We start from the raw sequence: 15,116 nt of genomic DNA on the forward strand, positions 1-15,116 counted from the left end.
CACCTGGGCCGTCGCCCCCCTTCGCCGCTGTTACACGAGCGGGGGGGCCGCTACAACTGCCCCCGCAGGAGCTCGCTCATCCTCCTCCAGCAGCCGGGCCCCCAGGGAGCGGCATCACCTCCCCCTGGTGCTGCGGGTACGAGCGCGAGGCGGCCCCGCTCCCCTGCCGGGCCGCGCGGCGACCGTTAACCCGCTGGCCTGAAGCAGGGCAGCCCATCCAGCTCCCTGCCGCGCAGCCGGACGGCTCCGTGAGGCGGGCACTAAGCTCGCGCACGCAAGCGCGGCTGGGCGGGTTCCCGAGAAAACGGCTCCTTCTTTTGGCGCCCGCTTCTGGATGACGTCACCGCCTCACGGCCGCGCGAGCCTTGCAGTCACCGCGGCGCGCGAGCGCCAACCCCCCGTCTCGCACAGCGCGGCCCGAGAGGGAGGGGGAACCCGCCCGCGAGAATGAGCAAGTCCCCCTGCCCCCACTCGGCAGGCGCGCCCTGCCCGCACCGCGCATGCACGTACCCAGGCGCGTGCGCGCACTGGATGCTCGTGCAGGAGGCGGCGGCGACGGGCTGAGAGACGCGCGCAGACCCCCCCCCAAAAGCCCCCGTCCCCCAGCAGCAGCGTCCCCGCGAACTGCGGCACTGAGTGCGGCGGCGGCGGCAGCAGGTAAGCGCGGCTCCCCGGCAGACACACGGCGGGGCCGCTGCGCGCGCTCTCGCCGCTGAGGCTGCTGCCCGTCAGCCTGGCCGGCTCGCGCCGAGGACATGGAGACGCCACAGACGCGCCCGCCGCCGCCAGCCGCAGCAGCCGCCGCCGCGCGCCGCTGCTTCCCCCACTCCGTCCTTCCCGCCGCGCGCCAGGAGACGCCGCCGCCGCGCGCCAGCCCCGAGCCCCACAGCAACAAAGGGGAGCGGGGCCGCCGCCTGCGCGCCCCGGCCCGGCCCGGCCCCGCGGGGCAGCCGCCGCTCTGCGGGCGGGAGGGGGCGGGCGCTGCGCGGGCACCGCGCGGGGGATCCCGCCTCCGCCTGTCGCCGGCGCAGCCCCGAGAGGCGGCGCGGACGGGCCCGGGCTGGCGCTGCGAGGCTCGCTCTGGAGAAGGAGCCGGACTCCGGCCCCTGACAGCCCGCAGCGAGGAGCAGAGCCAGCCTGGCGCCGCGCACCGCCATGGCCCGCGCACTTGGCCTCTGCCGCGGCCCCGGGGACGCTCGCGCAGCTGGCTTCGGGCGCACGCGCTGGGCCAGGGACACCCAGGCCCGTGGGCGCCCGCCTGGCTCGGCCCCTCACTCGCGTGTTCGCTGCAGTTAGGCGCGCGCCGCTGCCTAAACCCAGGTGACTTGGTGAGCGAGAAACACCACATGGCTTCATGCAGCTTTGTTGTTGATTGACGTTAGGGCCAGTGACCGGGACGCCTTAGCGCTGGGTGCTGTGTGTACACCAGAGAACAAAAACACACCCTTGCCTCAGTGGGGCGGGGCGGCTCTTTAACAAGGGGAAAACAAAACATTATTTTACTTGCCTGTTTTTAAAAAAAGTGACGCTTATTTAAGTGGAATTTTACACAGTTGCCTCATGCTGCACACCAGCTCCATAGTAGGCACCACAGTGCATGCTGTAAAATCACAAGCATTGAAAGAAGCTAGCAAATTTTCTATTTTCAGTGTGTATGCACCTGTGCATTTATATTGAGTAATAGTTTCCAAAGCCAAAAGGGACCATTGTGATCATCTAGTTTGATCTCCTGTAAAACACAGGCTAGAGAACGTCCCTAAAAATAATTCTTAGAGCATATCTTTTAGGAAAACATCCAATCTTGATTTGAAAATTGCTGGTGATGCATCCCTCATGACCATCATTGTTGAAAATACATGCCTTATTTCCTGTCTGAATTTCTCTAGCTTCAGCTTGCAGCCACTGGCTCAGGTTATACCTTTCTTTGCTAGATTGAAGAGCCCCCTCAGTATTTTTTCCCTAGGTAGGTACTTAGAGATTTGACAATGTGTTATGTATACACTATTTCAGTTTTCCCATAACAATCTGTTAGGTTGAAAAGATGCTTATCAGTGGGACAACAGAAAAACTCATACATTTTAAATCAGTGTTTTGTTTATACAAAAATAGACAAGACATGCTATTGACCATTAACAGGGACTCTTTACTATTTGTAAAAAAGTTAGTTCCTAGTCCCATAGTTTTTAAAGTTGTTCTTGTTTACTTTTATACATTGAAATTGTTCTGTACGCCTCTCATACCTGATTATTTTAGTATATCGTTAGTTGGGAGGAGGGGAATCCTGATCTATAAAAGGACTTAGGCTCCTAAGGCCAACATTGAGGTGCCACTGAGAACCTCAGAAATGCCACTCAGCTGCCATGTAACTCTCTGTAGGTACCAAAACTCCCAAGGCATCTAAATTTCTATTGTTAAAGTCCCCTGGGTGCCGAAGTTTCTGCCAGTGAGCATGCCTCAGTCTAGGCCAGAGGTGGGCAAACTACGGCCCGTGGGCCACATGGAACCCTCCTGCCTGGCCCCTGAGCTCCTGGCACGGGAGGCTAGCCCCCGCCCCCTCCCCTGCTGTTCCCCCTGCCCCACAGCGTCAGCTCACTGCGCCACTGGTGCAATGTTCCGTGCGGCTAGGCAGCACAGAGGGCGGAGAACGGGACAGTAAGGAAAGAGGGGGGGGTTGGGTGGGGCGGTGGGGGACAGTCGGGGTGGGTGTTTCAGGGGCGGACAGGGAGCAGGGGAGTCTATGGGGCAGAGGTCCCAGGGGGGCCATCAGGGAATGAGGGGGTTGGATGGAGCAGAAGTCCCAGGCATCCTGTCGGGATGAGAAGCGGGGGGGTCAGATACCGGGCCACGCCTGGCTGTTTAGGGAGGCACAGCCTCCCCTCACCAGCCCTCCCTACAATTTTGGAAACCCGATGTGGCCCTCAGGCCAAAAAGTTTGCCTGCCCCAGTCTAGGCACTCAGACCATCTCATGCCTAAGCCCCAGCAGGATGGGATAGCCTAATTTTGGCAATTAATTTGGCAACTGATCTTTGATTATCAGCAGGTAAGTATGCCCAGTGGTCTGTGATGTGATGTTAGATGGGGTGGGATCTGAGTTACTACAGAGAATTCTTTCCTGGGTGCTGGCTGGTGAGTCTTGCCCACATGCTCAGGGTTTAACTGATCGCCATATTTGGGGTCGAGAAGGAATTTTCCTCCAGGGCAGATTGGCAGAGGCCCTGAAGGTTTTTCGCCTTCCTCTGCAGCATGGGGCATGGGTCACTTGCTGGAGGATTCTCTGCAGCTTGAGGTCTTCAAACCACAATTTGAGGGCTTCAGTAACTCAGACATAGGTTAGGGGTTTGTTACAGGAGTTAGTGGATGAGATTCTGTGGCCTGCATTGTGCAGGAGGTCAGACTAGATGATCATAACGGTCCCTTCTGACCTTAAAGTCTATAAGTCTATGATCCTCAAACTAGGTGTTCCCTTGCTTATATTACCTGCAGTTCCCAATCCAGTAGGAGTAGATGTTGTCAAAGCATGCCTAACCCCCCACAAAACAGAGGAGATGGAGGTGGTGACACTGTCCCCATTATAATTTTAGTCCAGAGGTTTGGCACCTAATTCTTCCCATGAATCCTGAGGCAAACAGTATGTTTTTTTTTTTTTTTAAATATGGTTAAATGTAAATGTGTACATTTAGAAACAAAGAATGTAGGTCATACTTTCAGGATGGGGGACTTTATCCTGGGAAACAGTGAATCTGAAAAAGATTTGGGGATCATGGTGGATAAGAGATGAACATGAGCTCCCAGTTTGATGCTGTGGCCAAAAGGAGGCTATTGCAATCCTTGGCTGCATAAACAGGAACCCCAAGTAGGAATAGATAGATATTTTACCTCTGTATTTGACACTGGTGCAACTGCTGCTGGTGTCTACAATTCAAGAAGGATGTTGATAAATTGGAAAGGGTTCAGAGAAGATCCACAAGAATTATTAAAGGATTAGAAAACATGCTTTCTAATGATAGGAGCGTAATCTGTTAAATTTAACAAAGAGAAGGCTAAGGGATAACTTGATTACAGTCTGTAAGCAGGGGTGCTGGAACCAGAGGTGCTGGGGTGTGTGTGCCAGCACTCCCTGGCTTGAAGTGGTTTCCATCAGATACAGGGTTTAAAGTTTTGTTCAGTGGCTTTCAGCACCCCCACTATAAAATTTGTTTCAGCGCTACTGTATGTAAGAACCTACATTGGGGACAACTATATAATACATTTATTCAATCTAGCAGAAAAAGTACAACACAATCCAATGGCTGGAAGTTGAAGCTAGACAAATTATGACTAGAAATAAGTTGTAAATTTTTGACAGTGAGGGCAATTAACCATAAGAACAATGTACCAAGGGTTGTGGTGGATTCTCCGTCACTGGTAATTTTTAAATACTAAAAGATACACTCTAGGAATTATTTTGGGGACATTATATGGCCTGTGTTATACTTGAGGGCAGACTAGATGATTACAATGATTCCTTCTGGCTTTGGAATCTATTAATTGTATGGGGAGGCTAGGCCCCTAACTTGGGGCTGTGGATTCATTGTGCCATTAGCGCACAATTCTGCAGCTGTGGTGTATTTTTATAGCTATTTCCTAATCACCTATACAATTCATAGATCAAATACTGTTAGCTATAAAATTAGTCAAAACTTAAAGTAAAATTTAAATGAAATTAACAGAACAAGTTGTATAGTTTTTAACTGCTTGAAAATGTGAGAATAGACTCTTCATTTCCTGAATAGCTTTTAATATTGCTGAAAATGTTATTTAATTTGAGAAACAGATTAAGATAGTGTATAATTCTCTGTTCTTACCTTCTCCGATGTTCTTTGTTTCAGGTTCAGGGTGCCCATAATAAGGATTAGTCTTCTGTCAAAAGTTTAGTGATCGATTATTAAGAAAATTTCCTGCATTGTTCATGGTACGGCTTAACCTTTTATATTTTGTATTTAGTTTGGATTACAATGGTAAATGGTTATTTTATGTATGTTTCTAGAGCTTATATGTTTAAATTGTGTAAATACTTATTGACATTTCTTTTTGTTATAAAAAATATTCAAATTTAAATATGCTAGTTAGAATTACAAAAGCAGATTTAATGTAAATATGTGAGTTAATTTATATTGCCTTACAAATAAAATTGCTCATTGAAAAAATAGCATTTTTTTTCAAAGTATATACATGGTACTAGGTGAAAAACCTTTGCATATGTAATAATTTTAAATGAGACTTAACATTAATCTTTTTTACAGTCTGGAGGATGTGTTCTGATCAAATTAAGCTAATGTTTTCATTGGATAATACTTATTTTTGATTTTGTAGATGACACTTAGAATCATATCTTAATGAGTTAGTGTTTTAGTAAAAAGTCAAGACTTTTTTCCTCTCTCTTTCTCTACAGGAGTTTTTCATCAGTATGTCTGAAAGCATTAAATATAATGATGATGATCACAAAACTGTGTTTCTGAAAACATTAAATGAACAACGTCTGGAAGGAGAATTTTGTGACATAGCTATTGTGGTAGAAGATGTGAAATTCAGAGCGCACCGGTGTGTGCTTGCTGCATGCAGTACCTACTTCAAAAAGCTTTTCAAGAAACTGGAGGTTGATAGCTCATCAGTAATAGAGATAGATTTCCTTCGTTCTGATATATTTGAAGAGGTTCTAAATTATATGTATACTGCAAAGATTTCAGTTAAGAAGGAAGATGTAAATTTGATGATGTCATCAGGTCAGATTCTTGGTATTAGGTTTTTGGATAAACTTTGTTCTCAGAAACGTGATGTATCTAGTCCCGAAGAAAACGCCCAGTCCAAGAGTAAGTATTGTCTGAAAATAAATCGTTCTATTGGAGAATCGAATGATAACCAAGATGATGAGGTTGAGGAAATTGGAGATCATGATGATAGCCCATCAGATGTAACAGTAGAAGGAACTCCTCCAAGTCAGGAAGATGGGAAATCCCCTACTAATACACTAAGAGTTCAAGAAGCAATTCTAAAAGAGTTGGGGAGTGAAGAGGTTCGAAAAGTAAACTGCTATGGTCAAGAAGTGGAGCCCATGGAAGCAACTGAATCAAAAGACTTAGGATCTCAAACCCCTCAAGCTCTAACATTTAATGATGGCATAAGCGAAGTGAAAGACGAACAGACGCCAGGATGGACAACAGCTGCTGCTGACATGAAGTTTGAGTATTTGCTTTATGGTCACAGGGAACAAATTGCATGCCAAGCATGCGGTAAGACATTTACTGATGAAGCACGATTGAGAAAACATGAAAAGCTCCATACTGCTGATAGACCATTTGTTTGTGAAATGTGCACTAAAGGGTTTACCACACAGGCTCACTTGAAAGAGCACCTGAAAATCCATACAGGTTACAAGCCTTATAGCTGTGAGGTGTGCGGAAAGTCTTTTATTCGAGCTCCAGATCTGAAAAAGCATGAAAGAGTCCATAGTAATGAAAGGCCGTTTGCATGCCATATGTGTGATAAAGCTTTCAAGCACAAGTCCCATCTAAAAGATCATGAAAGAAGACACCGAGGGGAAAAACCTTTTGTCTGCAGCTCTTGCACTAAAGCATTTGCTAAAGCATCTGATTTAAAAAGGCATGAGAACAATATGCACAGTGAAAGGAAACAAATTACTACAGCCAACGCCATCCAGAGTGAAACAGAACAGTTACAGGCGGCAGCCATGGCAGCTGAAGCAGAGCAGCAACTTGAAACTATAGCTTGTAGTTAAAGACAAAAGCAGAAAACTTTATCCAAGAAGTAACTTAAGAAATTAAATTGAACAAAAATTTAAATGTTGAAACATGTTTAGACTGATCATTATCTTTTCAGGATAAAATATTTTTAGAGGGATTGAACACTGCATAGGAGCATATAGCAGTGCTTGGCTAGGTGTTTTAAAATACTTCAAAGATATGTATTCTTAGAATATAAAAATAATTTTGTTATTAGCACTAACATGTTTTAATTTCAGAAAATGACTGAATCCTTTATAAACAAAATGAGGAAATCACTATTTGATGTTTTAGTACAACCTCTGCATACTTGTCCTTTGTACACATTAGTAAAACCAATGAGGTACATTATGTCTAACAAAATTGAAATTTGTAGAAAAAGTTATAAGTATGGGAACAAAATATTCTTTTAAAAGATTTTTGGGTGTAGTTATGCAAGAAGTATATAGTACACCTAGAACCCATAAAAATTCACCTGTTGGAATCCTGACATTTTTATTTCCTTTTTCCTCATTCACTGTACTTATTAGCTATTAGTGCAGCTAATTTTGGGTAGTTGGTCAAGCAGAGTTATCCTGCTTCTTTGTCCATCCCCTTAAATTCCTCTCTTTAATCTAGCTAGTGAGCTGGTGCATACAATACTTGCTCTTCTAAAGGTTAGACTTTCCACATTCATATAAGCCTAGATGTGTCTCCTGGATCAACAAATGGAGAGAACACAGCACTCATATACCCTTTCTGTGTAGAAAGGAGTAGGGCTCAGTTGCTTCGACATACTCTTCAGAGGCCTTTTCATGCAGTATACAGGAGATGGACTGGAGGTGGGAGGGAAGGAAAGTGGGCAAAATGTGTAGACAGATATATTGTTCTAAATCTGGCCCCATGAAAATTGATCAAAGGTAATGCAATCTGAGGCTGTATTGTCTTTGTCATGTAGCTTCCCCCTCACTCTCCCTAGGACAGCCAAGGCAAAGAGATGCACAGACACAGACTCCATGGGTGCTCCGGGCTGGAGTACCCTTAGGAAAAAAATGGTGGGTGCTGAGCACCCACCGGCAGCCCCCTGTCAGCCCCCCTGACTCTCCCCAGTATCTCCTACCTGCCGACAGGCCCCACCAATCAGCGCCTCCCTGTCCCTCCCAACATCTGCTGTGGATCAGCTGTTTCGCAGGATCAGGAGGCGCTGGGGGTGAGCAGGGAGGAGTGAGGGTGCAGCGCTTTCGGAGGAGGGGGCAGAACTGGGCGGGGAAGAGGCAGGTTGGGAAGAAGCAAGATGGAGGTGGGGCATTGGGGGAAGGGGTGGAGTGGGGTCAGGGCCTGGCCCGAGCCGGGGTCGAGCACTCCCCAGCAGATTAGAAACTTGGCGCTTCTATGAAGGGATGTCTGTAGAAATACACCTCAGTGGAACTAGCTGTGCTGCTGAGGGGAGGGATATGGTACCAGGCGCCCTGCAGATCGCTGCCTGCGACTTTAAGGGTAGGTTCCATGGCCTTTTAGGGGGGCACCTCCCAATAGGATTGTGTGTAGAAAGATCTCTATAGGGGAATCTGTGTGAGAACGTTTACCCTCTGAGAAATCTCCCACAGGAAAGGATGATCTTGGCCAGCGTTTCCAACTATCATTGCCTCAGAATCTGTGAAATCTATTTTTGAAATCATTCAGGCAAGGTTTTGTTTGTTTTGTTTTTGGGTTTTTTTGGGAGGGGTTGGGGGGCAGGAAGGGGTTGTTAATTGTTCCTTAACTTACCACAGTCTCAACAAAACTTTTAAAATACTACAGACTGAGCTGTCTCCTGGACATGGAAATAGGGAGTCACAACTTCACAATATTAATTGTTAAAATGATCCTAAGGAACATGAACACTTCTTTATTTTAAGTGTAAATAATATAATTATTATCAATGTTATATTTCAACTATAAATGGACAAAATGCACTCTTTGCACATCAGGTTGGAATAAATTGGTCACTTAAGAGACCCATGACATATAAAAGTTGTCAGACAAGTATTTATAAATTATTGTGTGGTAAATCACCTCTTGCATTTCTAAATAGAAATTGAAAATAACATTTTTGTAACTGATCATTTTTGTTACAACTCCATTGTGTATCTTTCATATAATCAACAGTTTTAGCAATTATATTAAAATACCAACAATAGTTTGAAAATTGTTTTGTAAATAAAACATGAATTGAATATTTTAGAATATGTATATTTCGGACTTTGTCCTATATATTTTTTTAAATGTTTCTTCTTTTTACATTTAGTGGTTTTAGTTTGTAAACCAGCTATCCATTTTATATTTGTGCAATGTCAAATAGTAAGTACTCATTTCATTTATAGCTTCCCACAAAGGAAGACACTAAATTAATAGTGTAAAAGTATTTTACGGTTTGTTATATGTAAGCATAGATAAAGATGGTAGAATCAGAATTTGAGCTGCACCTTTCTTCCCTGGTGCTTGCAAAGTTTTAATCTTGTTTGGTTTTACAACACAGTTCACCACTTGTAAAACACCATAAAATAATTAGCTAATGCATACACCATTAAGGAATGAGGATAGATTTGTTTCAGGTTTTCAAGAATTTAATAGCTATAGTGAGATAAAAATGTTTTAAACTTTATTTTCAGTCTTTTTTAAAAATAGCTGCAATATTTCCCCCCATATATTCTTTGTTTTGGTATAATTTCAAAATATGATCAGGCATCGCAGTTGAAAAAAATAAACAGTATACATACTGTAATAATTACAATTTAAATGGGACAAAGCCTTTTTGTTCCCAATGATTTGTACAGTTGCATAAATACGTAATTTGGGACTCAATCCTGCAGTCCCTCAGTCACAGCAGTACATCCATTGAAAGCAATGGGACTAGTGCTCGGACTGCAAAATTGGGTCATAGGCTTTCTGCTAAATTTTAGTTACCTACACTCTACAATTTCTAGAATCACTATATATTCCAGAGAATAGTAGGGATGAAGTTCTTCAAGAACATGCGATTACAAAAATTAATCGTGATTAATCATACAATTAATTGCACTGTTAAACATAGAATACCATTTATTTAAATATTTTGGATGTTTTCTACATTTTCAAATATATTGATTACCATTACAACACAGAATACAAAATGTACAGTGCTACTTTATATTTATTTTTTATTACAAATATTTCCCCTGTAAAAAACAAAAGAAATTGTATTGTTTAATTCCTCCATCGTAAGTACTATAGGGCAATCTCTTTATCATGAAAGTTGAAGTTACAAATGTAGAATTATGTACAAAAAAACTGCATTCAAAAATAAAACAATGTAAAACTTTAGAGCCTGCAAGTCCACTCAGTCCGACTTCTCATTCAGCCAATTACTCAGACAAACGAGTTTGTTTACCTTTGCAGGAGATAATGCCCGCTTCTTGTTTACAGTGTCACCTGAAAGTGAGAATGGGCATTCGCATGGCACTGTCATAGCCGGCATTGCAAGATATTTACATGCCAGATGCACTGGAGATTCATATGTTCCTTCATGCTTCAACCACTATTCCAGAAGACTTGTGTCCATAATGCTCAATAATGATTCAAAAAGTGCGGACTAACACATGTTCATTTTCATTATCTGAGTCATATGCCATCAGCAAAAAAATGATTTTCTTTTTTGGTGGTTAGGGTTCTGTAGTTTCCACATTAGAGTGTTACTCTTTTAAGACATCTGAAAGCATGCTCACCTCGTCTCTCTCAGGTTTTGGAAGGCACTTCAGATTCTTAAACCTTGGGTCAAGTGCTGTATCTATCCTTAGAAATCTCACATTGATACCTTCTTTGTGTTTTGTCAGATCTTCAATGAAACTATTCTTAAAATGAACGATGTGTGCTGGGTTATCATCAGAGACTGCTATAACATGTAATATATGGCAGAATGCGGGTTAAACAGAGCAGAAGACATACAATTCTCCCCCAAGGAGTTCATTCAGAAATTTAATAAATGCTTTTTTTAAAAAAAAACAAGTGTCACTAGCATGGAATCATCCTCTGGAATGGTAGCCAAAGCATCAAGGGGCAAACAAATGTTTAGCATGTCTGGTATGTAAATACCTTGCAGTGCCAGCTACAAAAGTGCCATGCGAACGGCTGTTCTCACTTTCAGTTGATGTTGTAAATAAGAAGTGTGCAGCATTATTTCCCTTAAATGTAAACAAACTTGTTAATCTTAGCAGTTGGCCGAACAAGAAGTAGGACTGAGTGGACTTGTAGGCTCTGAAGTTTTACACTGTTTTGAGTGACGTAACAAAAAAATGTACATTTGTAAGTTGCACTGTCACGATAAAGAGATTGCTCTACTGTATTTGTATGAGGTGAATTGAAATACTATTTAGTTTTGCAGTGCAAATATTTGTAATAAAAATAATATAAAGTGAGCACTGTACACTTTGTATTCCGTGGTGTAATTGAAGTCAATATATTTGAAAATGTAGAAAAAACATCCAAAAATATTTAATACAATTTAATTGGGATTCTATTGTTTGACAGTGCAATTGAAATTGTGATTAACATTTTTAATCGTGATTAATTTTTTTGAATTAATTGCATAAGTTAACTGCAATTAATCGACAGCCTTAATAAAAATATCTGAAATAACAAAGTGATACTGTAGATACAAGAATATTGTGCATGATACAGAAAAACAACTTGTTAAACTAAAATATTTATTTCCTTGGTACCAGAATACCAAAAAAAAAAAAAAAAAGTCTCACTAAAGGGACCTGATTCTGTAAACAGTTACACTTCTTCTTTGAGTGCTGTCCCTGTGGGTGCTCCACTTTAGATGTTCGTTCACCCCTGCGCTCGTACTCAAGAGACTTTTGGTAGCAGTGCCTGGTTCGGTTGCACATGCGTGGTCCCAGGCTGCTTCTGGCAGTTAACTGATGCTGTGCGACCAATCCCCACTCAGTACTTTCTCTACTGCTCTTGGCTATGAGTTGGAGCAATCAGCAGCATCTCACTACTTAGTAGTTATTCAGAAAACAGTTATTTAGTTTCATCGTTAGCACCTGGTTAAATTGTTCCCTTTTTCTTTTATCCCTGTCACCTAGTTAAAAAAAAAAATCTTTTTACTTTTACTTTCCTTTTGAACTGTCTGAGAAGTTTCAGTTGAACCTCTGCATACACAGCAGCTTTGAGGGTGAAAGCCCCCCCGGCAGGAATGCCCAGTTTCCCAGGCTTTAAATGCTGTCTCAGCTGCAAGCTTGCTATACCTGTCTCAGACGGACACAATCAGTGTGTTTGCGGCCTTGGCGATACACACATAGCTCAGAAGTGCCAGCACTGCCTCAAGCTCACTGCCAGGACAAGAAGGGCTAGAGATTTGCAGCTAAAGCTCCTTATGGAGAAGTCTCTGACCACTCCTGGTCAAACTTTGCCAACCATGGCTTCTGACGGGTAACTCCTCAACCCATGCATCTGAGTAACCTGCCAAAAAACTGTCAAACAGGCAGGCACCTCTGTCCCCAACACAGGAATCGGCCAAGAAGTGCCATTCCACGAGTGGACAAACAGCACCAGCGCCGACTGCATTGTCAGCACTGATAGCCCAGACGGTGGGACCATCCAGCCAGGGACTCTAAAAGAGCCGGATCTGACAGAGGCACTAAGGGGAAATCTAAACCCCATGTCTCCGCACTGCCAATACCAAAGCCGTGATCCGCACAGCGGCACAGTACCGGGACAGGTGGCGACTCCTTCAAAGGCACACTCAGTGCACTCAGTTTATAAACAGCAGCTCCTGGCACCAACAATGATATAGCCTCAGAGTCCAATCAAACAGGCAACACAGCAGTTTCTAAGACTAAAGGATCTCTTAGTCAGCTCTGCCCCTGACTCCCCTATCATCGGCACGGATGCGAACATCTCACGCTCGGCACCGAGTCTCCTCTCCTCTTGTATACAATCTGCTCCTCCCTATTCGAGTGAGGAGGATGAGAGTGAGGAAGGACAAGGAGATCTCCCTCCACAATCACCTCTCTACCATGAGCTGACTAACTCAGGATCCCCTCAGGATACATATTACACTGATCCCAAGTATTTCCAGTGGTATGACAGCCCTGGGCGCCCTCCATACCTTCCTCACACCAGTGGGCATACTGGAGCCTGTGGGTGACATACCCCACACAACAGGGACTGACCACCACAGCCAGATCCAGAACACAGTCACCTGCAACTTCGGTGCCTGGACCTTCGATGGCAGCAGGGGAAGAGGAGGAAGAACCCCCGATCCTGGAATGGGGCACCATCTACCTACTTGTCACCACTATCCACAGATGACACTGTCACACCTCCTCTCCTAATATCGGGGATGTTTTCAGACTATTCCAGGATCTATTTAAAAGGGTAGCTAGCTCTCTGGACATCTTCCTTGAGGAGGTCCAAATGACACAACACAAACTAGTGGACATTTTGCTTCGTCCAGAATCACTCTGCCCATGAACGATGCACTGATGCACCCTGTCAAAACCATTTGGCAGACCCCCGCAACTGCTCCTCCAACCTGCAAGAGTTTATGTACCAGCCAAGGACACAGAGTTCCTCTTTTCTTTTCACATCCAGTACCCAATTCCCTAGTGGTGGACACAGTCCAGGAACATGGTAGGCAACAACAGCCCAAAACACACCCTACACAAAGAGTGGAAAAGACTTGATCTGTTCGGCTGCAAGGCTTATTGCTTGGCTACACTACAACTCCCCATAGCCAACTACAAGGCATTACTGGCGAAATATGACTATATTAACTACACAAAAATGTCTGATTTGATTGATTTTTATTTCTGAGGACAAGAGAGAACAATTCACAACACTTGTATCAGAGGGATAACTCATCTCCAAAACAGCCCTGCAAGCCACACTTGATTCTGCGGACACATCTGCAAGATCAGTGGCGATGGCTGTCATGATTAGAAGGGACTAATGGCTCCATCTCTCTGACTTCCCTAAGGAGGTGCAATCCACAGTTGAGGATTGCCATTTGAGGATGCCAAACTCTTCACAGAGAAGACGGATGACTCTCTCCATTCACTCAAGGACTCATGAGTGACACTGTGATCCTTGGGAATCTGTACACCCAAACCCAAGAAAAAACAGGAATTATTATGTAACCCAGTGCTACCGCCAGACCATGTATTCACAACAACGCACAATGGGACCTCAACCTGGTCCTTCAGGCCCTCACCCGTTCCCCATTTGAACCCAGGGCAAAGTGCTCATTACTACACCTTTCCGTGAAAGTGACATTCCTTATGGCAATTACATCTACCAGATGTGTAGGAGAACTGGGGGCATTCATGGCAGATCCCCCATACGTGGCCTTCTTTAAAGTATCCCTGAGACCACGCCCTAAGTTTTTGCCAGAAGTTGTCTCAGTTTTCCACCTTAACCAACTAATTTACCTACTAACATTCTATCCCAAACCCCACACAGATGGAACGCATAGTCCACACTTCACACTCTTGATGTACAGCGGGCATTGGCTTTTTACATAGAACAAGGCCATTTCATAAATCACCCAGACTGTTCATATCCATCATTAGAGCAACAGTCAACATCTGATACCTCGTTCGTCATCTGTCATGACTTCAACTCTGAAGCCCCTTCCTTCCACCGGAAGTCATCTAAAGTGGAGCACCCACAGGGACAGCACTCAAAGAAGGAGATAAAGTAACTGACCCTGTGCAGTAACATAGGTTCTTCGAGATGTGTCCCTGTGGGTGCTCCACTATCCTCCCTCCGCCCCTCTATTTCAGAGTTTCTTATTCAGTCTCTGCAGTAGAGAAGGAGCAGAGTGGGGGTTGGTCGTACAGCATCAGTTAACTGCCTGAAGCACATGAGACAGGGACCACACATGTGCGACCCAACCGGCCACTGCTATCAAAAGTCTCTGAGTACAAGTGCAGGGGTGCACGAACACCTAAAGTGGAGCACCCACAGGAGGATACATCTCAAAGAACCTATGTTACTGCACAAGGTGAATAACTTTCTCACATTTAGTCCTACATGTAAAATTACTCCACCACATAAGTGTTTTGGGGATCAAAGCCTGTCTGTTATATATGCAGGATAGCTAAAACTGAAAGCTTTTGGCCTATATCCTGAAAACGCATGGGAGTAGGTCTGTGGTTTTATTACAACTACTCACGTGTGTAAGGTTCAACATCTGCATGAATATTTGAAGGATCAAGGCTTTTATACATAATGAGCCATATCCTCAGCTCCTGTAAAATGACTACATTTTCAAAGTTGCTTCAATGGAACTATGCTGATTTACATCAGCTAAGGGTCTAGCCTACAGGCTT

At 44.3% G+C, this 15,116-nt stretch overlaps 1 protein-coding gene across 3 annotated transcripts; it reads left to right on the top strand.

Annotated features, from left to right (window-relative positions):
• Window positions 1-401: 401 nt before the first annotated feature.
• ZBTB14 (zinc finger and BTB domain containing 14) lies at window positions 402-8,991 on the top strand. Of its 3 annotated transcripts, none has more exons than XM_050942163.1 (3): window positions 402-657; window positions 4,870-4,952; window positions 5,433-8,991. In XM_050942163.1, the coding sequence occupies exons 2-3, from the start codon at window positions 4,950-4,952 to the stop codon at window positions 6,774-6,776; spliced, it is 1,347 nt and encodes a 448-aa protein (XP_050798120.1). In that variant the 5' UTR covers window positions 402-657; window positions 4,870-4,949; the 3' UTR covers window positions 6,777-8,991. The 3 variants fall into 3 exon arrangements, with proteins under 3 accessions (XP_050798120.1, XP_050798119.1, XP_050798121.1); XM_050942162.1 differs by lacking the exon at window positions 402-657 and adding an exon at window positions 1,140-1,328; XM_050942164.1 differs by lacking the exon at window positions 402-657 and adding an exon at window positions 1,140-1,320.
• The last annotated feature ends 6,125 nt before the right edge of the window (window positions 8,992-15,116 follow it).

This window comes from Gopherus flavomarginatus, chromosome 2 (assembly GCF_025201925.1).
Source record: "Gopherus flavomarginatus isolate rGopFla2 chromosome 2, rGopFla2.mat.asm, whole genome shotgun sequence".
In the NCBI taxonomy this organism is placed as follows: Eukaryota; Metazoa; Chordata; order Testudines; family Testudinidae; genus Gopherus; species Gopherus flavomarginatus.